Source organism: Lagenorhynchus albirostris, chromosome 5, assembly GCF_949774975.1.
Source record: "Lagenorhynchus albirostris chromosome 5, mLagAlb1.1, whole genome shotgun sequence".
Lineage (NCBI taxonomy): Eukaryota > Metazoa > Chordata > Mammalia > Artiodactyla > Delphinidae > Lagenorhynchus > Lagenorhynchus albirostris.
In genome coordinates, this window is record NC_083099.1 from 140,489,412 (window position 1) to 140,514,964 (window position 25,553).

The window sequence follows — 25,553 nt, forward strand, 5'->3', positions numbered from 1 at the left end:
CCAGGCAAAGCCACATCTTTAAGGTCATCGATGAGGAATCTGACCTGCTGGGACCTCCAGAACCTCCTTTCACTCCACTGCAGTGAGTGAGCAGGACCCAGCTCCATTGTCCACCTTGGTGTTTCTGGAACATTCCAGGTATAAACCCACTTCTGCCCCGGCTTTGACCCCTTGACCTTCAGTGCTCCCCCCAGATATGCACATGGCTCATCTCCCATTTCTTTTAAGTTTCTGCTCAAACATTACCTTCTTCTGGGGCCTCCTCTGATAACCCTATTTTAAATATAAACTACTCCCCACTGCTCTCCCACTCTCTACACCAGGCATGCCCTGACTCTTGTCCTTGGACATTCCTCTGACCAAAGCATTCCTGGAGGTCAGAAGTGGCCCTATTTCTGGATGGCCAGAGAGCAAAAGATGTGCAGTCAGCCCCTCTTTCCCCTTTAGCAGCTAACAAGGGGATGGTCCAGGTCCCCAGGACAGCAATTGAAACCCACTTCCTCCACTATAAATGACATACATTTGCTTAGCTATAGATTTCTTTGAGTGCAGGTAAGGCCCACCATGGTATTAAACCCTGATTTTTTTTTCAAATCTCTTTTTGACAAGAAGCCTTGTTTGTTCGTGTAAAAAAAAAAAAATCAGGAGACAGAATTGAATGTCTTAGACTTTGTGTATCCAGACCCAAGGTCAAAACTGTAATAACATTATTTTTCAGGAAAGATTGTTTCATTTCTGCAATAGCTGCCCTTAAACCACTGCAATTTACTCTGGAATTCTGAAGCTTCAGGATTAAATTGCATCTCTTGGAGAAACAGCCTGAGTCTGGGGGGTGTGTGTGTGTGTGTGTGTGTGTGTGTGTGTGTGTGTGTGTGTGTGTGTGTGTGTGTGTGTGTGTGTGTGTGTGTGTGTGTGTGTGTGTGACATAGAAGAACTGCACTTATGCTCTTAGTGACTATTTGATTATGGGAAACATATTCCATAAGCAAGGCTAAATTTTTCTTAAGAAACATCTTTGCTACTTGCATGATTAAAATAATAATATACCATTTCCCCTATTCTATTGAAAAATATTAAAAAACCAAGCATAATACCTGGCATTATTCTCATTGTAAGAAACAGGCACTACTATAAACTGTGGGAAGGAGTGTAGATGAAAAAAGTGATGACAAGTGGCTGATACGTATTGAAATCTATAGAAATTGCTTACTCTTTGAACCACAATTCTACTTATAGGAGTTTATCACCAGAGAGAAAATGGACACATGTACAGAGATCAATGAGATAGAAGTCACTGTGACATTTTTACGATAGTGAAAAACTGGGAAAAAACACAATCTCCAACAGTAGTGTTGGACACACCTGGTTGCCAAGCACCCATCCTCCCCCTTAGTGAAATAGCCTGGGTTGTAGTCACGACGGCCGTATGCTTAGCTATAACACAACTTGTAGAACCCCTGTGGTGAGGGCTGACCTGGCCAGTGAGACATGAGCAGAATTGATTTATCACACAGTCTGGAGAGGTCCTTAGAGGGAACTGACTCAGGTGGGTGTGAGAGCCTTATCTCTGTGGTCTTCCTCGTCCATGGAAACGTGCAAGTGGTCACTGGACCTTAGTAGCCATTGACTGATGGTGGGAGATGCTTTCAAAGAGTGACAGAGAGATAGATGTAAACAGTGCGGGTCCCTGATGACTCAGGGGAGAAAAACTAATCCTGCCCTATCTACTCCCAGATTCCTCTTATGAGAAGGAGTAAACCCTTGTGGCACTAAGTCAATGAATTCAGTCCTAACAAAGGCAAGAGAAGTTAGATGTATTTATGGATGTATGAATAGAAACTCAACAGAGACATTAAAAAGTCACAGTGAGCACCCATAGTTGTTGCCATGGAAAGACATTCATAGCCTATTATTAACTGAAGAAAGGAGGTTGTAGATCAGGAAGACTCACATGCTCGCAATTTTTTAAAAAACACAAAATTATATGTATATCTACAGATATATATATTTGCCAGGGAGACAGGTCTGAAAAGCTAGATGAAAGTTTACAGTATCGGGACTTCCCTGGCAGTCCAGTGGTTAAGACTTCACCTTCCAATGCAGGGGGTGTAAGTTCAATTCCTGATCAGGGAACTAAGATCCCACATGCCTCATGGCCCCAAAAAATACAAAACCAAAAACATAAAAGAGAAGCAGTATTGTAACAAATTCAATAAAGACTTTAAAAATGGTCCACATCAAAAAAATATCTTAAAAAAAAAAGTTTGCAGTATTTATCTTTGGTTATCATTGAGTGATGTTTTTAAAGGGGGATTTTAACTTTTAAAAATTTGTTTGCTGCAATTTTTATATTTTTCCTTAATGATTTTAAATTGCATATCAAGTTCAAAGGTAAAAAGGCTTCTATAATTTAATTTTCACATCAGTGATGGGAAGGAATAAGATGTCTGTAACACCCATAACAGACAAAGTGTTATTTAATCTATAAAAAACACTCTTTCAAATAAATGAGACATGGAGATGAGTGTGAGAGTAACATGAATGAGAAATTCTCCAAATGGGAAAATGAAATGGTCTGTAAACAAAGGCTAAAACATTTTCAACATCATTAGTAATCTAAATTTGTAAATTAAGACAGGAATTTGTAAATTAAAACAATTCACCCATCACATAGTAAAAACTAAGGAAAAAAGGATACTATCTAGTTGGCGAGGGTGCAATACATACACAGTTTCATACTACTGGTCAGTGTGTAAATTGCCCTAATATTTTCCAATGTGTCCTGGTCCAGTGCAGACCAAGAGCCTTCAGTGTGATCACAGTATTTCCCTTCTAGGGATTATACAGACATTTCTCCAAAGAAGACATACAGATGGCCAACAGACACATGAAAAGACACTCAACATCACTAACTGTTAGAGAAATGCAAATCAAAACTACAATGATGTATCACCTCACACCGGTCAGAATGGCCATCATCAAAAAATCAACAGACAATAAATGCTGGAGAGGGTGTGGAGAAAAGGGAACCCTCCTACACTGTTGGTGGGAATGTAAATTGGTGCAGCCACTATGGAGAACAGTATGGAGGTTCCTCAAAAAAAAAAAAAAAAAAAAAAAGGAAACGAAAGCAACCACACATATGCACATTGAACTAACACACAAGGATGTTCACTTCTGCAGTGTTTGTAATAGTGAGAAATGGAAAACAACCCAAGGGAAAGAAAGAACATCCACACAATGTCAAGCATTAGAAATAATTTTGAAGAAGATAAGCATCATGGGAAATGTTTGTAACATCTATATAAACTCCATGCACATCGATATAAAGCACATTAAATCAAATGGATGCTATTTGTTTCCATGTAATGCAACATAGGGCTACAAGTATGGCCCCAAATAAAAAGTCACGTGGGCAGATACTCTGAATAACGGCCTTTTATTTTGGGATAAAGTGCTTTTCACATGGACAATGTATGTGGCATGCTACAAGGGAGTAATCTCAGGGATTTAAAACAAATTTAATTGATTCTCCCCCCAACCAAATGGTATCTATCCCTCTCTTTCCTCCCTCTGCTCCTCCACCCTAAAGGAAATACACCAAAAGGAACTGTGGCAAGTATGCCGTTTGTTTTTCTCTGATTGCTGTTACTTTCACAATAAGAAAATGCAACACAGTATATACCTTAAGTCTTAAGATTGTTAGGAAAAAAAAAAACATGATTTCTTTATTTGTTGTTTGTTCATCCTATCAGTATATATTTGGCCCTCACCTGTTTAATAAATTACTGAGGGAAGTTATGTGAATGAGAAAGGAAAGAGTATTTCCAAGACGTTCGTAAGCATAGCTAAGGAAACTTTCCTGGAGAAGGTGATAAGATAGAAATAAATTATTTTTACCATGTCTAGAATGGTTCCCTCATTAGTTTCCAACACTGTTCATTTTAATTTATGTAATGTTTACAGTGTTACCTTAATACTGGGAAACATTGCTTTGCCTTTGAAGAGAAAGCAAAGATTAAGGGTGAAATTTTGCTTTTAAAAAGAGACTACCAAGGAGATGATAGGTAGTTTTTTATATCTATGGTATCTAGGTAAATAAAACAACCAGTAGTTTTATTTTAACCTTCTAAAGCCACTTACCCTTACTTATCTAAATACTGGGGAAATAATTTTCCAACAATGAGTAATTCTGACAATTTATACTTGTTTTTCCATGTGTATGGGATTGCAGGGGTCCCCAAGCAGATCATGGTCATCCAACATAGGTAGTCAAGGTAGAGCTTTCCCAGGTGCTGAAATAACTTACATAAACTGCCTCCCCTACCCGGTCTTTCCAAGGGCATGTTATACAAGAACATTTCATGGCCCAAACGAAAACACTTAGGTGGGTTACTAGGGGTGTATGTGAAGGATGGATACACTTGGTGGAGGTGGGGACGTATATATTTGTAAGAAACATCTCTGCAAGAAATGCTCATCTCATCCTTTAGAATATAACATACATTTGGTAGATAACAAGCAAATCAAGTAACTTCATACCTTTAGAGAATTTCCACACGATGGTGGGTACAGGATAACCCTCAGCTGAGCAATTGAGGATGACAGGCTTGCCATAAATCCCGTCTTGGTCCCGTGGCTGAACCACAAACTTGGGAGGAACTGAAAAGAGAGAAATGCCACCAGTAATTCAGACAAGACTGCAGATTATTAAAGCTGTGATTTTAAGAAATCCAAGAATTTTAACAAGCATGAAAGTACAAAGAATGCTTTACATATATGTGAAAATAAAGCAGAGGATTTGTAATTAGGGGCCAATTAAGGAAGCAATTTCAGTGCAGGTGATTTTTCTTATTCTATCAATGATCTGATGCAGATGGAAGTTGCTTTGCACTGGACTCTGGAGTGTGGCAGCTTGACTAAACCAAGGGAATGTGACATTCTGTTTTTGATCTGTTATGGAAGATCTTCGGGGATCCATTCTTGGGTATGAAATGTTTTTAAAGCATCCAATATCTATTCTTCCTCTAACAGGAGATGAAGGGAGAATTAATAGTCTCTTCCTAAAGGCAGTAAAGAACACAACATGGTATTGAACATTTCCTAAAAATCTGATAAAGACACATAGACCATTATTTCTGACATCAGTACCCTTCTGAGCCAAAAAGGGACTATGGAAACCAGTTGAAGGGAGGTGCCGTGAAGGCTTTATAGAGTACCAATTTGAAAAAAAAAAAAACAGATTAAGTAACTGCTTATTTGGTGAGTTTTGTGAGATGCTGAAAGAAACACCAGCCCTACCCAAAATATACACATGCACTCTGCTTAAAAAGTACCTGCCAAGAGAACATAAATGTTTTGAGTTGTTCTTGTGATTTTAAGAGTATTCAAGTCTTCTCTTAAAGAGAAGAGACAGACTCTTCTAAGAAAGGTAGCATCTAAAGGTCTTAGGATCCAGAAATCTTTTCCAGCAGATCAGTGACTAATTACAGGATGGATTTTCAATGAGACTGTCACGAGACTAGGTGAGAGGACATAGACTATGTCCACCATATATCAGATACTTCGCAAATGTGGGAGTTCTTCCCCTCCTTTCCACAACTCCTGATAAGGCTAATCTTTTCTGCATTGCAATTTCCAGAATTCTTCATTTTGAGGCAAAAATGTGGTCCTTTGTGTTAAAGATATATAGGAATTCCAGCCACCACATGAAATGGACTGGGGAGAAGTTTAGAGTCTACACTAGCTAGGATCTTAGGAGCATGTTGAAATGGCATGAGCCATAGTGAACATCACTTTGCCCATCAAACAGCCAAGGAGGGGGGAATAAAATCAAGACAAGAAGCAGCTAGAGATGGAACTCACTGCTGTGTTTCTGGAAGAAACAACAGAGTGATGACTAAGAGCACAGAACCAAAGGCTAAACACCTGGATTTGATCTCCAACTTTGCAGCTTCTAGGTTGGTCATCTTGTGTAAGCTGTCAAATGTTTCTTAGCTTCGATTTCCTTATCTGTAAACTGGGAACTCTTTTTTTTTTTTTTTTTTCCTTTTTTTGCGGTACGCAGGCCTCTCACTGTTGTGGCCTCTCTGTTGCGGAGCACAGGCTCCGGACGCGCAGGCTCAGCGGCCATGGCTTACGGGCCCAGCCGCTCCGCGGCATGTGGGATCTTCCCGGACCAGGGCACGAACCCGTGTCCCCTGCATCGGCAGGCGGACTCTCAACCACTGCGCCACCAGGGAAGCCCCCTTATCACTTTTTAAAAATATATTTACATTCTACAGACTACATATGTCTCAGAATACCACCTAAATGAAATAAAATTGCTCACTATGAAAAGACCCATTGGCTGTGCAAATTATTTAATTAAATAATGTGCACGTTGGAAACTGTGTTTATTAATGATATTAAAGCTGGACACACCTGCATTTACTAAATTAACCAACACTCCTACAACACTTCATATCTTCCAGGCACTTCTGAAAGCTTTTATAATCTTAATTCATGTTATCCCCATACCAGTGCTATAAAATGAGTTCCCAGGTCTTCCCTGGTGGCGCAGTGGTTGAGAGTCCGCCTGCCGATGCAGGGGACATGGGTTCGTGCCCCGGTCCAGGAGGATCCCACATGCCGTGGAGCGGCTGGGCCCGTGAGCCATGGCCACTGAGCCTGCGCGTCCGGAGCCTATGCTATGCAACAGGAGAGGCCACAGCAATGAGAGGCCCATGTACCACAAAAAAAAAAAAAAAAATGTGACAAGGTGTGTCTGTCTCATGGTGAGCAAATTATTCCTAGGAAGAAAATGCTGGAGATTTTATAGAGCAAAGTTTTCTAATAAAATTAATCTAACAACCACAAGGGTAGATTGCAAAGTTTAAGGCATCATGTCAGAATCATTCTGTCCAGGGTGGAAGGTAAATATGCAATCATGTACATTCTCTTTGGCTCAAATTCTGCTAAGAGCAAGGAATCTCTCGTCAAATGGGCAGGGTAGCTAATCTCTTGCATTTCCTCTGGAAGAATGTCTAATTATAATTGATCCATGATCCCTCCCCTCGATTTGGTTCTAATCCAAAGCAATATTATTTAAAAACCGATCACAGAGGTTTACATGGAAAATAACCACTGACATATTGTAAGTGTAAGGCAATTACTGAAGGAAATGGCCCATAAAATTGAGAATTATCTTTCATATGCCCCTCTTTAATCTCCTTGTATCAGGTACTGATGACTCTTTCTTGCAAATGTGTCACATATCCTCAAATTCTCTTCATCTTCATTGCCGTGTCCTAGTCATGATGGGTAGACAGGGTGTGCGGTGAAGTTCCTCCGTCCATCTGGTTTCAGCACCGCAGGGTGGACAGCTCCATGCACTTTGTCAGGGCACCACACCAAGAACAGGAGTCTCTCTTTGCTGTCTCAGGGCCTTTTCTCTAAAGTAACAAACACTCACCTTCATGGGTGCAACCAGTGAGGGGTGGGCGTCGGGATAAATGCCCTGCCTCTCCATCCTCCAATCCTATTGGACAACTCTAAGGTGTGCTCTATGTCTGTGCTTCTCAAACATCAGAGGGTGTCAGAATCACCTGAAGAGTTGATTAAAACCCAAGTTGCTGAACCCTGTCCCTAAAAGTTTTGACCCAGTAGGTCTGAGGCAGGATCCAAGACACTGCCTTTTCTAATAAGCTCTCAGGTGACGCTGAGGCTGCAGATCCAGAGACTACCTTTGAGAACAACTGTTCTGTGCGATGCCTTGGAAGGTTCCCAGAAGGAATGAGCCCCAGTTGCCCACAGCAGCAACTAGCTCATTAAAGCAACTTTTACTGATTTTTCCCCTCCTTTCCTAATCTCATTTCCTTCATTCTTTCACTCTGGGATCCAGGAATTACATCTCAAATAAGTGATCTACAGCCACTCCTATACCTCACACTGCTTTCAGGGGGACTTAACCTGAGACAAGGCTAAAACTGGCTCTTATCTGGATTTATGAAACAGCTTCCTAACTAGTCTACCTGCTACCTACTGGTCCACTCGAATGCATTCTGCACACAGTGGCCTGAAAGATCCTTCTAAGAGAGAAATCACATGATGTGACTTCCCTGCTTAAAATCATCAGTGCCTTCGCATTGTCCCTTGACACAACTGAAACCTTTACGATATTTTGAAGGCTCTTTATGACTTGGGTCCTTGCACTCCAGGTTCATCTCTTGACATTTCCTCTTGTAAGCTTTGCTCCAGTCTATCTATTCTCCAGCTCCCCCTGGGTCTTCACATAAGCTTCTGTATTTCTTTGTTTAACAAATTATCAGTTAGTAGTATTTACATCTCAGCTCAAATTTCACTTAGTGTGGGACACCTTTTCTGATGCTGCGGACAAGACTGAGTGCCTCCACAGAATCCTGCGTTATCATGTCATAGCCTTTACCACACGTTTGGTGTTGCTGGTTTAAATGCCCATCTCCCACAGCTGGCTGCACACCTGGGAGAACAAGAACCATGCCTTTCTTGCAGACCATCGCACCCCAGCACATGACACAGTGCTGGAACATAGAAAGTATTCTGCAAATATCTGTGGAATGGACAAATCAATAAATGGATATTATTGTTCCAGTTTTAAAGACTAGGAAACAGACCCTATCCAAAATAGCATGGCTCAGTTAATAACTCAGATCAGAGTGACCTCAATGCACAAGGTCTTTGAGGAGTATGGGTCTAGAAGCACCATCTAACAGAAGAAAGCACAGAGCACTGCAGGAGGATTTTGGCCAACGAGATACAGAACTGGAGGTGGAAGGATGCAGAGCTGTCGGCACTGTCATGATTTTGGCCAAAACTTATGATAGGACCTAAAGACTGAAGACTCTGTATTGTCTCGGTTATAATTCCTCAAAGTTGCTGGTTTCCTTTTTTTTTTTTTTAACTATATTTTGGTTTCCTTTTATTTGCAGAACACTTTATTTGTGGCGAACATATCCACCAATATAGTTGGCTTTCCAATAGAGAGACTTTTCCAGTGGGGATGAGGGTGATTAAAGAAATAGAAGGGATGGGTTCAACCAAATAATTATGTCGCATCCCCAAAAGGCAACGCAGGCCACTGTTGCCATACATTTCTATGAATCATAATTGCATGCACATGCAATACTCCTGTCCCCCTAAAAAGAGTCACATAGATGTATATGTTCTAAAATACCCAAATCCTGTCATGGGACCCATGTAGTCTGACACTATCTGAAGTCTTGAAGGGATTCCTTTGAGAGAGTTGCCTGCTTCATGATGCTTAAGATGAGGGTTGTTTAAAATACGTGATCTTTGGCTTTGGTCTGTTTATTAAAGGGAAGAATTATTTTTGCTGTTTTTAAGGGAGGAATAGGACAGGTAAATAATAGGACAGGAATTTTTCAGTGTTAGGTGCAGTCCAGTGTTTTATGTTTGGAACTCATGGCCTCTAAGTAGCTATATATTTCCAAAGAATGGATGTAGGTTTCACTATCTGTCAACAGGGACAGGGATTCAGTTTTATTGAAGGTAAACCGGAAGCTACTTGGTGGTGGCAGCGGAAGACGGGGGTCCTGTGTAGATAAATATTGCCATTATCTGCTGTATGGCATTTAGTCAAGATAGTAATTGATCAAAGTCTAAGTAAGAGTTAATTTATGACACTAGAAACTAACCTCCAGTGGCCTCCTGTCATACCCAGAATAGATAACCGCCCCCCACTTCTCTCCTACTGAACAGTGAGCACATTGGCCTCTTGCTGTACTTTGAACCCACAAAACCCACTCCTGACTCAGGGTCTTTGTACCTGTTTGTCTCTCTGCCTGTAACTCACTTCCTACAGAGAGACCTGTGACTCACTCCCTCACTTTGGTCAAGTCTCTTTTCAAAAATCTCTTCAGAAAGGCTTACCCTGTGCATCTGAAAATTCCATTCCGTTATCACTGTCAATCCTCCTATCAAGCTTTACTTTTCATACCACAGGTAGACACCTGACATCATTTGTGTGTTCATTGCCTCTCTCCTGCTCTGAAAAATATAAGTTTTTTTTAACTTTTTACTTTATATTGGAGTATAGTTGATTAACACTGTTGTGTTAGTTTCACGTGTACAGCAAAGTGATTCAGTTATACATATACATATGTATCTACTGGTTTTCAAATTCTTTTCCCATTTAGGTTGTTACTAAGTTTTATGGGGCAGGGACTGGCTCTCTGTGTGTTGATCACCATGGTACCCCCAGCACTCACAGCATCTATTATAAAATAGGTGCTTGACAAGTATTTGTTGGAAAAATGAATGGATGAATGAAGCAAAATGATAGCATGACTATAGTATCAGAAATTGGGTCCACAAACAGCAACTAGATAGTGGCCTTGTATAAGTTTTCTTTTTCCTGCCAAATAAAGGCCAAGGAAGGGCTGTTTAGATAATGTGTTTGTTTCACTGTGTGCCAGCTCACCATTAAAAGCCAGAAACAACAGACCCGTCATGAGATATAAAGAAGTGTAAGAAAACGGACCTTTGGGATCGCAGACAGGAAATCACAGAGCTGGCAGCTTTCCTCGCAGTGGTGCTGAGCCAACAATAGAACCAAAGGGCAGGCGTGTTTTGCCATTAAGTTCAGTCCTTTCCCTCAAAATGCCTTCATCGATGCCAAGGTCACCCAACTGAGTGTGACATTAGGGTGATCACCCTTCCACTGCCAGTGTAAGTCATGAGGCATGTGCATAAGTGCCAAGGGTTTTTTCTTTTAACTTCTTATGATAACAGCGAATTTATTTTAAATGAAGTCTTCATAAATCTTCCCAGTGACCCAAACTATAAAAATGTGCTTCTCTTTACCATGGCCCAAAGTCCTATGACTCTGGTGTAAGGAATAACCAGGAACTGGGTTCCCAAATTCCATTTCAATCCTACCCTTTTATCCTATACCTCAGCCTTAACGTCTCAGGTATCACCTCTACCTTCCACACACAATTTATCCCCCACTGCTCCAGCTTCTGCAAAAATATATAGCACTATTACCTTTTTGACTGTATTCCCTAGGCCACCATTCTAATTAATTGCCTGATACTTGGGATTACCCCCAGCCTCTTCTATGTAATGTGTCCTCAATCATGTACCAAAGTCATGCAGATGTGAGTGGAAGGAAGGGAGAAACAGAAGAAGAGCCGGAAAGGGAGTTACCACCTGCTGGCTTATTATGTGCCAGGTGCTGTGATAAATGCATTCTTTGTTTTAACCCTCAGAAAACCTCTAGTAACTATTCTCCCATTTTAGGAATAAGAAAATTGGGGTAAAAATAGCTTAAGGAATTTACTCAAGATCACACAGCTAATAGGTGTCCAAATTGTGATAGGGATGGAAGGCAAAAGAGAGGCGAGGGGAGCAGGGATGGGGTCTGGGGGGTCAGTTGACAGGCCAAGGGGTCTTCCCTGGGTTCCCTTATCTGTAGAGACACAGCCCACTGACTGCTACCAGACTGGTCTCCCACCCCCAAAGGTAATCAGTTCCAGGACTTCTGAGGTTCCCCATCACTTCCTACATCAATCATGTATTTGTTCAAGGCAACAAGCAGGCGGGCTAACTATGATAACGGCACAACAGCAGCTCTGCTTACAATAGCCAGGACATGGAGGCAACCTAAGTGTCCATCACATATGAATGGATAAAGAAGATGTGGCACATATATACAGTGGAATATTACTCAGCCATAAAAAGAGACAAAATTGAGTTATTTGTAGTGAGGTGGATGGACCTAGAGTCTGTCATACAGAGTGAAGTAAGTCAGAAAGAGAAAAACAAATACCGTATGCTAACACATATATATGGAGTCTAAGAAAGAAAAAATGTCATGAAGAACCTAGGGGTAGGATGGGAATAAAGACACAGACCTACTGGAGAATGGACTTGAGGATATGGGGAGGGGGAAGGGTAAGCTGTGACAAAGTGAGAGAGTGGCATGGACATATGTACACTACCAAACGTAAAATAGATAGCTAGTGGGAAGCAGCTGCATAGCACAGGGAGATCAGCTCGGTGCTTTGTGACCACCTAGAGGGGTGGGAGAGGGAGGGTGGGAGGGAGGGAGATGCAAGAGGGAAGAGATATGGGAACATATGTATATGTATAACTGATTCATTTTGTTGTAAAGCAGAAACTAACACACCATTGTAAAGCAATTATACTCCAATAAAGATGTTAAAAATAAATCAATAAATAAATAATGGCACAGCCTCTGTGTCTTAACTGGTGCTGTTTATCCCTCACTGACCTCAGAAAACATGTCTGAATGCCTCTGTCCTCCTTCCACTCATTCATTAAATGAAGAGAAACTGGAGAGCCCTGCTACTATCTGGGTGCTAAGGACATAGCAATTGTTACCTGATTCAATTCTCTCGGCAATTCCAAGAGCTAAGTCTCATTATTTCCATTTTACAGATGAGGAAACTGATACTCAGAGAAACTCAATCATGTTTCCAAAGTCATATAGAAAATGAACAAGCAAAAATGTGGACCTTGGTTTACTTACTGAAAGTTCCAGTGTTGTTGCTGTATTTTTTTAATTAATTAATTTAATTTATTTACTTTTGGTTGTGTTGGGTCTTCATTGCTGCCTGCAGGCTTCTCGTTGCGGTGGCTTCTCTTGCCATGGAGCACGGGCTCTAGATGCGTGGGCTCAGTAGTTGTGGCACACAGGTTTAGTTGCTCCACGGCATGTGGGATCTTCCCAGACCAGGGATTGAACCCATGTCCCCTGCACTGGCAGATGGATTCTCAACAACTGTGCCAACAGGGAAGCCCTGTTGCTATATTTTTTATTTTCTTTCTAGACTTTACTTATACATCAAGGCTGATGGCGCTCACTCCTTCCACGAAGTCTATCAAACGGCACTGACCTCTCCCTTATCAGAGGTCGTTTTGCTCTTGTCATTAGCAGTCTGTCACTTGGAGACTTTCCAACCACCCTCACTGAGACAAGGCAACTTCAAGGTCTCTGAACTCCTTATTCTATTTCCACTTTTCCCAAGCTACATCTCAGGCCGAAAACTTTAAAGCCCCTAAGAGGAAAACATTCTCTAATTTGAGTTAAAGATTTAAATAAAAATCCATATAATTATTCTCTAACATGGCTTGCTATTTTTATGTGGGTTTTGTTTCTCCAACTATATCTTCGCATATTTTTCATGAATCAAAGGACAGATTATGTTCCAAAGTTAGTGAGTCTACAGTGTGCAGTATGGAACACTCTTCATTCCAAATGGCAATAATAAATAAGATTCTTCATTTTACCAAAAAAGATCTATTTAGCTTATCCAGAATGTGATCTAGCTGAAGTGGTGATAAAATTCCACCTCTTGACCATTCAAACTAAAATTTGAAATTCTGAGAGCAGCTGCCTGATCTCTAGCTATACAAGAAGAGAGGTTGTCACCCACGGCAGGCATTAGTCATGCAGGGAGAAAATGCCCTGCTCCAATCATTGTGTACGAAGGGCAGAGGGGAAACAGATGAGTTGGTGAAATGTTCTACATCTGGAGCGACTCCCCAACCCAACACCCAGCACAGTCCTTGGCCAGAATTCTTGCACATCTGTCCTCAAGGCTTCTCAAATATTGCCCTCACACATTTCCCTCACACAACTGGCAATTAAATCCTGCCAAGCATCTTCTGTTTTGCCCATCCTATGACCACCTTAGCTCCAGCCATCATCACTTCTCATGGGGACTACAAGGACCTCCCCTTCAGGCGTCCTACCTAGACTCATTTTATTCCAATGCGTGACTCGTCCTGCCATGAACCATATGATTTTTCTGCTTTAAAACTCTGCATAAATTTCCATGGCCTCCAGACCTCTTTCATAGGACAGAAAGCCTTCAAGATGTGGACCAGACTTAGCTCTCAAGTCTCACCCTTCTTCATTTTGTCATTTTGCACACCATTCCCCCAGACACAGATGTCTGCCCTGTCAAGCCCTCCTGCCATTGCAAGTAACAGACCGTCTTCCAGGAACACGATGTCTTCCTTCCTCTCCTCTTAACTACTTGCTATATTTTCCAATCCTTCAGGATTTCTCCCTCCCTTCTGGAATCTGCCTCATTCCCACTGGAGCAGGAGTTCTCAATGGGAGGAAATGAGCTTTCATCATCTCAGTGACTCTACCCCAAGGACTGGCAGTTAGGAGTATGTGCTAAGTCCTTTGTTGCTTCATGATGCAATAAGGGAAAGATGAAGCAATGAAGGACAGAGCAAATGCAGTCATTTGGGAGTGGGTGTAAAAGTTTATGTCTATCCATTGATATTTGGAAGACATAAAGCTTAGTGATTTTTTTGTTTTCTTTTGCAGACAAGTAAGACACAAGAAAATACTGAACTCATGGGACTGTTAAATTTTTGAAAAAAGCAAGTAAAATAATGATTGCTACACACAAGGACTTTAAAATAGAGAAAGCTTCATTAGAGAGTTAAGGTTATCTTGTAACCCTTATCTAATTAATTCATTTTAGCCATTGCCATTCCAACTGTAATTAAAAGAAGAGTAGGCCCAGAGAAAGCTGCCTTGACTTTATTAAGGTTTATTTAAAGGTGATTATTTTCTGAAATCAGCATGATGATCTATTATGGTATCTATGCAACATGAGCTCAAGAATTGGCCCAGGTTTAAATTTTAATTAAATGAATCATAAACCCATCTCCATTGTAGCATGGGCTAAGGAAAGTTGTGTACCTTATGTGTCTTATATATTCCATTAAATAGAATCAACAAAGAGATATGTTTACTAAAAGTCGTGTTGAAGTTAGAATATTTTCCGTATGTGTTATAAAATATGATACAGCCCGTGAGGAAGGAGTGCGAATAAGAGCTTTAACTTTAAATCATTGAGCCTTAATTCCAGAAGGGAAACTACTCTTTATTGAGGCCAGCCACTAACCTGTGACACCTATTTCATGCAATGTCTTTCAAAATATCATTCGGCTTTTGATAAATGATATCTCCTCCATTGTCAGGAAAGTTAATATTTTGTGAAGGAAATTATTTCATTTTTGAAGAATTTTGAATATTAGAAAATTTACATTTAAATTTTTAACAAATTGAGGTGCAATTTATATACAGTAATATTCACAGGTTTTAAATGTACAGTTTGATAGATTATGCAAAAATCTGTAAAATCTACCATGCTATGGCATGGTTCTTTCTTTGTGCTTATTTTACTTGAGCTTCATTAATCATTTTGACCAGTAGATTTATATTTTTCACCACATTTGAAGATTTTCAAGTCATTACTATTCAGATCTATGCTTTTCCTGCCCTTCTTTCTGAGGCTCTAACTATATTTATATTGGACTCCTTGACATTACTTCAAGCTCACTGAGGCATTGTTTGCCATTTTAAGTCTTTTATCTCTCTAAAAAAATTGGATACTTTTCTCATGCCCTCTTTTCAAGTTCAGTTATCCTTTGTTCTGCAGTATCCAAGATCCCACTTAATATATCTAGTTAATTCCTCATTTCAGATATTGTGCTTTTCAGATCTAGAATTTCCTTTTGGTTCTTTTTAAAAAATGTTTTATACTTCTCTTCTTGCATTCCCTATGTATTCACTCATTGCACATATCTTTTCATTTGAATTTTTGAAAATGCTTATTATAGCTACTTTAAAACCCTGTCTGCTAATTCTAACATCTGTATGCCCATTAGGCTGTTTCTTTTCTTTTCTTTTTTTTTCCTTTTATTTATGGCTCACATTTTCCTATTTCTTCTCATAGCCAGTAATTATGTGCAAGGCATTGCAGATATGCTATGATATTGAGAGTCTGGATTTTGTTGTCTTCCTTTTAAGAACACTGAATGTTATTCTTGCAAACAGTCGATTTACCAGTGAAGAAATTTAATCCTGTCAAGGCTACCTGTAGGCTTTTTATTAGGGCTGGTCTAGAGTAGCCCTTATCCCAGGGCTAGACTAGGCCTCTCTTAGTGTGTGGCCTCTTCTGAGATTTTAACTGAATTCCCTGTGTGTTCTCTACTCTGGCTAATCAGAACTCCAATGTTTCTCAGGACTGTGTGACTGCTGGAAGCTTTATTCATCTCACATACTCCTGGAAGTTGTTCTCTGTTAGATTTCATAGGGTCTCGCCCTATGCATGTGAAGTGTAGTATTAAGCTAAAGACCCAAAGGGAGCCCTATATAGATTTTTAGAAATCTTTCTTTGAACAGCTCCCCACTCTCTAGTACTCTGACCTGTAATATCCAGCACCTCAATGGTTCTAATGGTTCTTTGTTTTTCTTCACCATAAAAATCACCATTATCTATTTGGGTTCTGCATCCGTCTATCATGGTTTGGAAAGTGCACCAAGAAAAAATATGGGGTGAATTCGGGGCTTAACTCATATATTTCTCTCCTCTCTAGGACCACAGCCCTGTTCTGCCTGTTTCGTATTTGGAAAATGGTTACTTTATAAAGTTTTGTCCAGTTTTATAATTGTTGATGGTAGGAGGATAAATCCACTGCATGTTACTCTCTGATGACCCCATTTGATGAATTTTATATTTATCTTTTAAGTTACTTGACTCAAAATCTGTCTCACTGAAATTTCCAACCATTTCTGTTGGTTCTACTTTCTGGAGCCCCACCAAGATTATTATTACACTAGTTTGTACACATTCCACTGGTTCAAAGAACCCAATTAACTAAGTCAAGAACTTGGATCCTGTAATTATCTCTTTATCCTGCCACATACGTTTTTCCTCTCTATTGGCTCATTGCCATCAGCATGTAAGCTTCCCTTGTCCCGTGTCCACCTCGCCTCCTGTCACACCAACATTCCTGAAAATACAAAAATAGTTGTATTTTCCTGAGTTCCCACACATTCATCTCCCTTTCTTTGTTCAAGCCCCACTAATCAGGGATTCACTGCAGCCACGCCACTCTACAAGGTAACAAACAATATCCATCTTCCTAAAACCCAATAAGCAATTGTTGGTTCTCCTCTTTTTCTACTTTCAGTGGATTTGATATACGTTATCACCTATCTTTCTTGATTATTTCCTATTTTGCTTTCAGGACCCCACAGTCCACTGGATTTCCTCCTATTTCACTGACTGCTCCTTCTTCCTGTCTCCTTTGCTGATTCCTCCTCTTATTCTAGAACCTTAAATTTTGGAATGCCTTGGGTCTAGGCCTTCTTGTTTCTCCCACATCATTCTTTCCCTTGTGACAACTGCTATGCCTTGTATCTTCTCCACTTCTGTAGAAGACACTTTCATTTACCTTATTAGGCAAAATATGTGCTTCATTTAACAATTCCTCTTTCTCTCTCTTTGCAACATTCACTATATATACATGCTTTGTTTGATTCATCTCCAAAACATATTGCAAATTTGTCTGCTTCTCATTACCTTGACTGTGACCACCTTGCCTCAAGGCACTTTTTATCTTGCCTCGACTTCTGAAATAGCTTCTTACCTACTTGCTTTCTGGACCAATCCATTCTTTCCACAGCTGCTAGTGTTATGATTAAAAACATAATTCAGGCCATGTCACTAGCCTAGTTAAAGTCACCAATGGCCCCTCTTTGCATTTAGATAAAAAACTCCAGACTTCTAAAATAGCTGCATATTCAAATTACCCAGGGTGCTTGGACTTAAACTTGGCTGCATATTAGAATCAACTCAGGGATTTTTCAAATTCCTGGTGCCTGGGTCCCATGTCCAATGATGGTTATTTAATTGGACTTCAACCTGGACATCAGGAATTTTTTAAAACTCCCCACATAATTTTAATGTGTGACACAATTCAAGAACCACTAACAGGTGATTTTGAATTGAAAAAAAAAAAAAAGGATAATGCCCCAGAGATCTGGGAGATGGATATACTCCCAGAGATAATGATTTAGTTGGGCTTAGTTAGGACCAGAAAATGGTCATCAGTGTTTTCTTAAATCTCCCAGGAGATTTTATGGTGAAGCCTGGATTGTGAACCACTGCCCCCGCACATTACCTTGTCTTTGACTATTTCTCCAGCTACTGACCTGCTTGTGAAGCACATTTCCTTTCTCGGGGCTATATCACCTAACTAGTGACTTCATGTTAATTTCACAGAACCTTATTTAACATATTTAGAAAACAACCACACGGAGATACTAATCAGATTGTGATCCACTACATTATTCTGATTGGCTAGGCTCAATTCCAGGTCATCTGACCTTTGCCTTGGTCAAAAAAGTCTGGTTGCATTTCCTGTGAAGGCAAGTGGTTCACAGAACACTCATGTACATTTTTATGTAGCATTTCTGTTCTCTGACCTGGATCCTTCAGAGCAGATTATATCGGAGACAGGCTAATGTACTCACGGCTTTGCCCTTCACAAATGATAGTAAGAGTCAGTTCTCCTTATAAGAAAACACTTGGGAAGCAGTACTAGATTGGCTCCCATTTTTATACATCTTCAAAAATGGGAAGAAACATTTCATGTATCCCAATTTTATTAGCATAAGGCCATTTGTACCTTTGTTTTGTATCTAACTGAAGGTAGATTTTCGTACTCACTCAGGGAAAATCTTTTTCACAGATACAAAGTTGGTGCCTTCATATGAATTCTAAGTATGCTCCACTTTATTTTGTTGGCAAGTAGACAGAATGAGCATTACTCTCAACAAGAAAGGAAGGAGAGGGGTCATGTGAACAAGTTGTAAGGACTGAGGAAGGACATGGGAACCTATTGCTCAAGAAAGAGTCTGCTTACATCTATTGACTGTCTTGCAGGTAATGGAAATCATCCCCTCCTGACAACTACAGTGAGAGTCCTGTGTTCAAGGACTTTAAAATGCAAACAATCAACATTAATATAAATCTTTAATTTCATCCAGTTACTTTTGCAATGTGGATGAACATTCTACTGGTAGATGAACACCTACAAACTCTAGGAGAACCATAAAATCACGGAACATCCATGCTCAACAGACACTGGAGAACACTAGCTCCTCATTTTGAAGATGGCAAGTGTGAACCTTGATGGAAATTTGCTGACTTGCAAAGAGATTTGAAATAAGACTGTTGCTTACATTTTAGGTGCATTGAGAGCCCTGGCAAAGTTTTCTACAAGTTAAACCATCTTATTTTAGTTTTTTTCATAAATATTGTCACACTTTGCTTAATTTAGTAAATGTTTCAATACCCTTCCAAGATAGACATTTAATGCTCAACAGAAGGGAGGAACAAAGAAAACCACATTTCTAAAACTAAAATAAAAAAATATAAAAAGCTACTATTTTTTGACTTCAGAAAAACTGTGACATATGGCTTTGGCAAATATTTTTAAAAGCCATCAATCTAGATGATAATATAAAAAGTGCTATATAAAATAAATACAACACAGCATGAGCTCATGGATTTTGGGCCTCACAAGTCACTGGGTTCATGCAGGGAAGCCTTATTTCAAGAATTAAATCCCATGGTCGCCACATCTCATTCACACATTTCTTCTCTGCTAATTTTCTGAAACTTCACATTTTAGGTAAATACACCTTGGCTTGGAGTTTAGGGGAGTTCATAGTTGGCTTCTACAGCTGTGTGTGTGTGTGTGTGTGTGTGTGTGTGTGTGTGTGTGTGTGTGTGTGTGTGTGTGTTTGAACGGGATGACAGGGAATTCTTATGAATTCTGGTTATTTTCATAACATTTCAAGGAAACACCATTGGTGAGTGCTGTTGAATCTGACTGCATAGGTGCCATGCATCCTAAGTGTCTCCTCACCTCTCACAATTAGTTGGCTTTGGTGCTCCACAGCTGCTGCCTCATTGCGGGCTATGCAGGTGTAATTCCCATTGTGCATCAGGGAGAGGTTGGAAATCCTTAAGGAGCTCGTGAAGTCAATGTTGTCAATGGTCACCCCGAGGCTCGCTGGGATTGGCCGGCCGTCCTTCTGCCAGGTGATGGTGATGGGTAGGTCCCCTGAGACCACAACACACGGGATGAAGACCCGCTGTCCAATGGAGAATCTTGGAAACTCAAAAGGTTGGATAAAAGGTGGAACTGAAAGAAAAGAAAAGAAAAAGTAAGAGAGGAAAGATGATAATGAACTGTGTAAATACGCTATATTTTTTTCTTTAACCCTTTTGCATGACATTGAAAGAGTAATACAAATCACTGCTATAGCATAAAAGTATATGAACTGGTAGAAGATTTGAAATTGTGCTCTTTTGTTATTTGAATTTTCTCATTGTTCTAAATGAAAAGCATGGCTTGATTTGTACTTCAGCAAATATGCTTCATCACATTTATTTTGATAATTTTTTTTAAAATTCAATAATCATTTTTAAAGGAAACATTTCAGATTCTGCACTTTTCAGTGTAAATACTATGAAAGAGGGACCTGGGTTTGGTTTTCTCTTGGAAGGTTTTAAAAATAATGTGTACAAGAGATTTCTTTCCTGCTTTGCTAATATTAGGAGTACAATTACTGTTCCCTCTTCAATCCATTCCACATCTTGTTAATACTTTAACCCTATTGAAGAAGCAGAGATTCCAGTTTAATTGTTAACATTTTTTAATACCTAACATCCAACTAATAGCAAATGTTAATTTAAAAGATTTGTGTTAGGATAATTGCATCATTACTCTGCACCCCTCAATTTTACACATTCCTTGTGCACGACCTTAAGTTATGAACTGGTCTGTGGCCAGTTTTCTGAGTTGTGGAGTTGTGTTGCTACTGAAGATAAGGTTATATAGTCTTCATCTTGGCCAGCCTTGGACACAGCGAAGCTCAGTCTGGAATGTTCTTTTTGATTTAATTTCCCTAATAAATTCTTATTCATCCTTCTTATTCCCTAATAAATTCTTGTTCATCCTTCTTACTAGTCATGGGCTAGTTATCAATATCCTCTTCTTATCAGCCTTTTGGGGTAGTTATTCATAGATTATTAAGATAATTAAGCCAATAATAACCTAATATAAACCAGTTATTATATTAGGTGATTTTACAAAATGAAGTTATTAAACAGCAGGATGTCTGCAAAGTTTATTCTTTAAATCAGTCGTAGTCTCCTTTCAATTATCAACTCAGGGGAGACAAAAGGGATGCAGCTGAGAAACATCTGAACGGAAACCACTCATGCATTCATTTATTCACTCAAGAAGTGTTACTGAGCACCTGGTACGTGCTCAATACTGCACTGTGTGTGCTGGTCAGACAGCAATGAACATGATATACCATCTGTACCCAGTGGAGCTTTCATGCGTAGTCATAGGCAGTGGATGTCAACAAAGTATAGCAGTGGTTTTTCTGTAAGTTAATATTATTATTACTACTCCTGTACACTTTCAAAAGAAGGTGGAAGTTAGAATTGCAAGTTAGTCATTAGCAAAGTTGCAAATTAGTCAGAGTTAGTAAGCAGGTGACTCATGTTAGGTTTTATGAGAGAAACAAACAAACAAGCAAGCAAGGAAACAGATAGCTGAAAGTACAGACAAGCATATTCAATGTCAAAACTGCTGTGGATCCTCAATGTAAAGTTAGAACTTTGGGTCTGCAACAAGTCGATCTGACGCTAAGAGAAAAAGATCTCAGGATGAGGTTCTACCTGGTGCTTATAACCAATGAGTTAGTGATATTTTAGAAATGTGGATAGTATGAATTTTGTTTCTGTTTTCTTTTTAAATTCTGATCACTCTGTAGCTAATTCGTGCCTCTGTTCTTGAAAAGGAGAGCCCTTTCTCTATCCTGTAACTTTTTTCTGCTATAAGAAGACATTCTTATGCTTAATAAATATTGACAGCCTACACCCTGCATAGATCAAGTTGGATTACACTGTGTTTGTTCACAGTTGTTTGTCATTAGGCAGGGAAAGTGCCAAGTTGTAGCAAAAGTGCTTGTATTTCTCTAAATCTTGCCCCAAGTGTTACGAATGTTTACTCCATATTAAGTATTAACACTTAATAAGTTAACATTTTAAAAATAAAAAGTAACTATGTTTCTTCTTCTTTGGTTTACTTACACACAGAAACCTAATTTTGAGTCTACTCAGACCAGCCTAAGCACCCGTTGTTGGCTTGGTGCTTTTTATCTGAACTGCAGATCATTTTTCTAAGATAAGAAATTTGGAGCCAGACTACCTGGGTTTAAGTTCAGCTGTGCTACTAACTAAAGTCGTGAGCACCCCTACGTGCCTCAGTTTCCTTATTTGTAAAACGAGGGGGGCTGCTGTGAGCAGTGAATGAGCACAGGGGTCACAGACTTTCACATGCACCTGAATTGGTTTCTTAGCACTGATTCTATTTCATAAGCCTTTAATATGAGGAAAAAAACAGAATGGTTAAACGAAACATTAGTGGGCAAGGGAAAGGACTCCATTTCCCTTATTAGTTACAATACGGACAAGAAATATATAAGGACTTACTTTCTAAGCCCCAAATCAAGAATGAAAAATAAGGGCTTCCCTCGTGGGTCAGTGGTTAGCAATCCGCCTGCCAATGCAGGGGACACGGGTTGGAGCCCTGGTCCGGGAAGATCCCACATGCCACGGAGCAACTAAGCCCGTGTGCCACAACTGCTGAGCCTGTGCTCTAGAGCCCGTGAGCCACAACTACTGAGCCCACGAGCCACAACTACTGAAGCCTGTGCGCCTAGAGCCCGTGCTCCACAACAAGAGAAGCCACCACAATGAGAAGCCCGTGCACCGCAAGGAAGAGCAGCCCCTACTCGCTGCAACTAGAGAAAAGCCCACGAGCAGCAACGAAGACCCATCACAGCCAAAAATAAATAAATTTAAAAAAAAAGAAAGAAAGATAAGATGTAGCACCTCTGACCTATCTATTTAATAAGAAAACAATATGGGCTGTAGGCCGTTAATAATTATTAAATACAAGAGTGTCTTTTTATAGCAGAAGAAAGTTATAGGACAGAGAAAGGGCATATGCATATTATTTCTGAAGAACAGAGGCAAGAAGTAGCTACAGGTGAATCAATTTTTAAAAATTCATGCTTTCCATAATTCTAAAATATATGTAATTCACTGGTTTATAGAACTGTAAGAAGTATAATTATAGTTAAAGAAGTAAATTTCAAAACGTTTAGGTATAAAGTGACACCGCTGGAAATGAAGATTCCAAACCAGTAAAAACAAACGTCAGAAAGTCCAGGCACTAACCCTCACTCACGTCACTCAAAGGATAATCCCTCTCTCTGAACATCGTATTTTAAACTTCTGCGGCACCCTTATTATCTCCTTTCTTGGTCTAAACCAGACGCTGAGAATTCAGACATATTGATGAGGGCTCAGTAAGAAGCCACAATTGGTAAGGTAAAGGTGGGGAGAAACGAAGCATAAACTATAAAGAGTAGATACAATGCAACACACACAGCACCTGGGGACATTTTTTGCTGGGGCACACTGTTCATAATAGCCAGCTTTTCTGCAATTAATACAATATCATAGTGCATAATTAAGAATCTGACTCATAAGTTATTGTTAATATATTACAGGGGAAAAAGATAATATTTAAAATATTTTAAAAGGTATTTATAAACAGAAACTATCCAAGATAGTTAAAATAAAATTTTCATGATGAAAGGAAGAATTTAGTTAGAGGGAAAAGTCATTTTCCCAGAATAATGTCAAATCATGTTTGTAACTTCTTATTTTGCCTGCCACATTACATTGGGATGCACTTTATTTTTTTAACACAAACTAAAAGACCTGTGTGTCATGTCACTTCTTACTACATGTGTTGCCTCCCTTGCTTCAGCCACGAAACACAAGTCTGCTGTACAAAATGCTTAAAAATATTTTAAGGGGTCCAGAATCTTATATTTTACATGTATAAGATATAAAATTAGAGGCAAAAAGTAAACCAAGTGAGTCAAAAACTCTTGTAATGATTTTGGTGAAGCCAAATCACCTGTTTGAGGCGCATTGCTTATTGTGTCTGAGTCATTATGTCACCTTTTAAGGTAAATTCTCTGAATCTTACTGACAGTAAAACCTTGTAACAATACAGGAGCAGAAATTCTGAATGCGACCTGCGGCAGGTTTCCACGTAACCGTCCTTCATAAAGTATATAAATATCTGCTAAATGTCACTTCTTACCAGGCTTGTGTATTTTATTCTACATAATGCTGGGGGTTCCTTTCTCTGAGGCAGTGCAGAGCCCTTGAATACTGTCAAATGTTAGTTTAGATTCTTATTCTTTCTAAACCCTTAACAAGAACATTAAATGAGGCTAATACATTTCTGTGTCTTGTCCCTCAAAAATTAACTAACTGGATATTCTTTTTCACAGGGGACAAAACAAGTTTTACTTTCCCCCTCACCCAGAGTGGAGTATGACATACTGAAAAAACATAGTTGTGTGTTGGCCAGTCTTGAGTAGTTAGCAGTGTTATCTTGATCCAGTTATTTTTTAACTCTATGATTCCATTTCTTCATGTGTAACACGGTGACAGTGACACAATTCATGAGTGTCAGGAGAAGGCTTTATGTAACATGCCAGCCCCAGAGCCCAGGTGGTACCTAGAAGTAGCTCAGGTTAGCATCCTTCTACCTTTCCTCTTCTTAACTTTTTTTTTTCTTTTGTCCCAAGGCCCATAATTCACTGGGAAGATCAAATACATTGCATGCATGTTGAGACAGATAAGGCTCTAGTTCCATTGCCATATAGAATTCCATCAATTCCAACATTTCGTCATTTCACGTCCACTGGTAATTTAACTCTGTGAGTCTCCATACAAAAGTCTCAGGTTGACAGCTTTTGGTATCAGGCTGCTCAGGGAGCCTGCCTCAGGCCAAAGTATTCTGAGTCAAGGCTGTGGTTATTTTCATCTTTCTAGCTCCTCTTCTCCATTCTGTTTAACAAGCCCTTTCTTCCCATCCTTTAAGACATTTTCTTTTTATAACATCTTACATGTTTCATAAAGTCTCCAAAAATTGCATCTCCTAATCCTGCCCATTGTGGGAATGCAAATCCCATGGCTGATCTCTGAGAGTTCAGTCCCAATTACACACCCATTTTAGAACCCGTATGCCCATCAGGGATGCCTAGAACCTGTGTAGGCTCAGGGCTCTGCACTGTCCATCCAAATACAAGCTGTGGCTCAAAAACCGTGAGGCTGGTGAACATGTGTGACTTGTGGGTCGAGCACATCGCTTAATGGACTGTCTACCCATAGAATTGGTTCTTTGTCCAATTCTGCTACTTTACAGTATGCTTTAGAGTACAGAATTGTAGATTACGGCCCCATGTGATATAGTCCTCCATTCTGTTCACACAACACAATTAAAATCTTTCTCCATCCACCCCAAGAGCCTGTTGTTCAAGATTTCATAATAAAATATATGACACGTGAATATAGTGATCTATGTATGAGGCTGTTTCCTAAGTAGGGTGACCCAGGAAGCAGAAGATATATCGAGTTTATCTTTTTTACTTCCCACAACTAGTGGAATAAATGGTGCCTTGTACATCTTAACTGCATAATAGGTTTTTTTTTTAAAGTTTTTTTTTTAATGTGCCAATTTTTATTTTATTTTATTTTATTATTTATTTATTTATTTAT

At 39.6% G+C, this 25,553-nt stretch overlaps 1 protein-coding gene across 1 annotated transcript in view; it reads right to left on the reverse strand.

Annotated features, from left to right (window-relative positions):
* The window catches only part of DSCAM (DS cell adhesion molecule), a gene marked incomplete at its 5' end in the record, with an annotated part of 743,298 nt that overhangs the window by 271,000 nt on the left and 446,745 nt on the right, over window positions 1-25,553 (reverse strand). Inside the window, 2 exons of the mRNA XM_060149089.1 lie at window positions 4,543-4,662; window positions 19,753-20,031. Of these exons, the coding sequence (XP_060005072.1) occupies window positions 4,543-4,662; window positions 19,753-20,031 (399 nt within the window). The remainder of the gene's footprint in view (window positions 1-4,542; window positions 4,663-19,752; window positions 20,032-25,553) is intronic.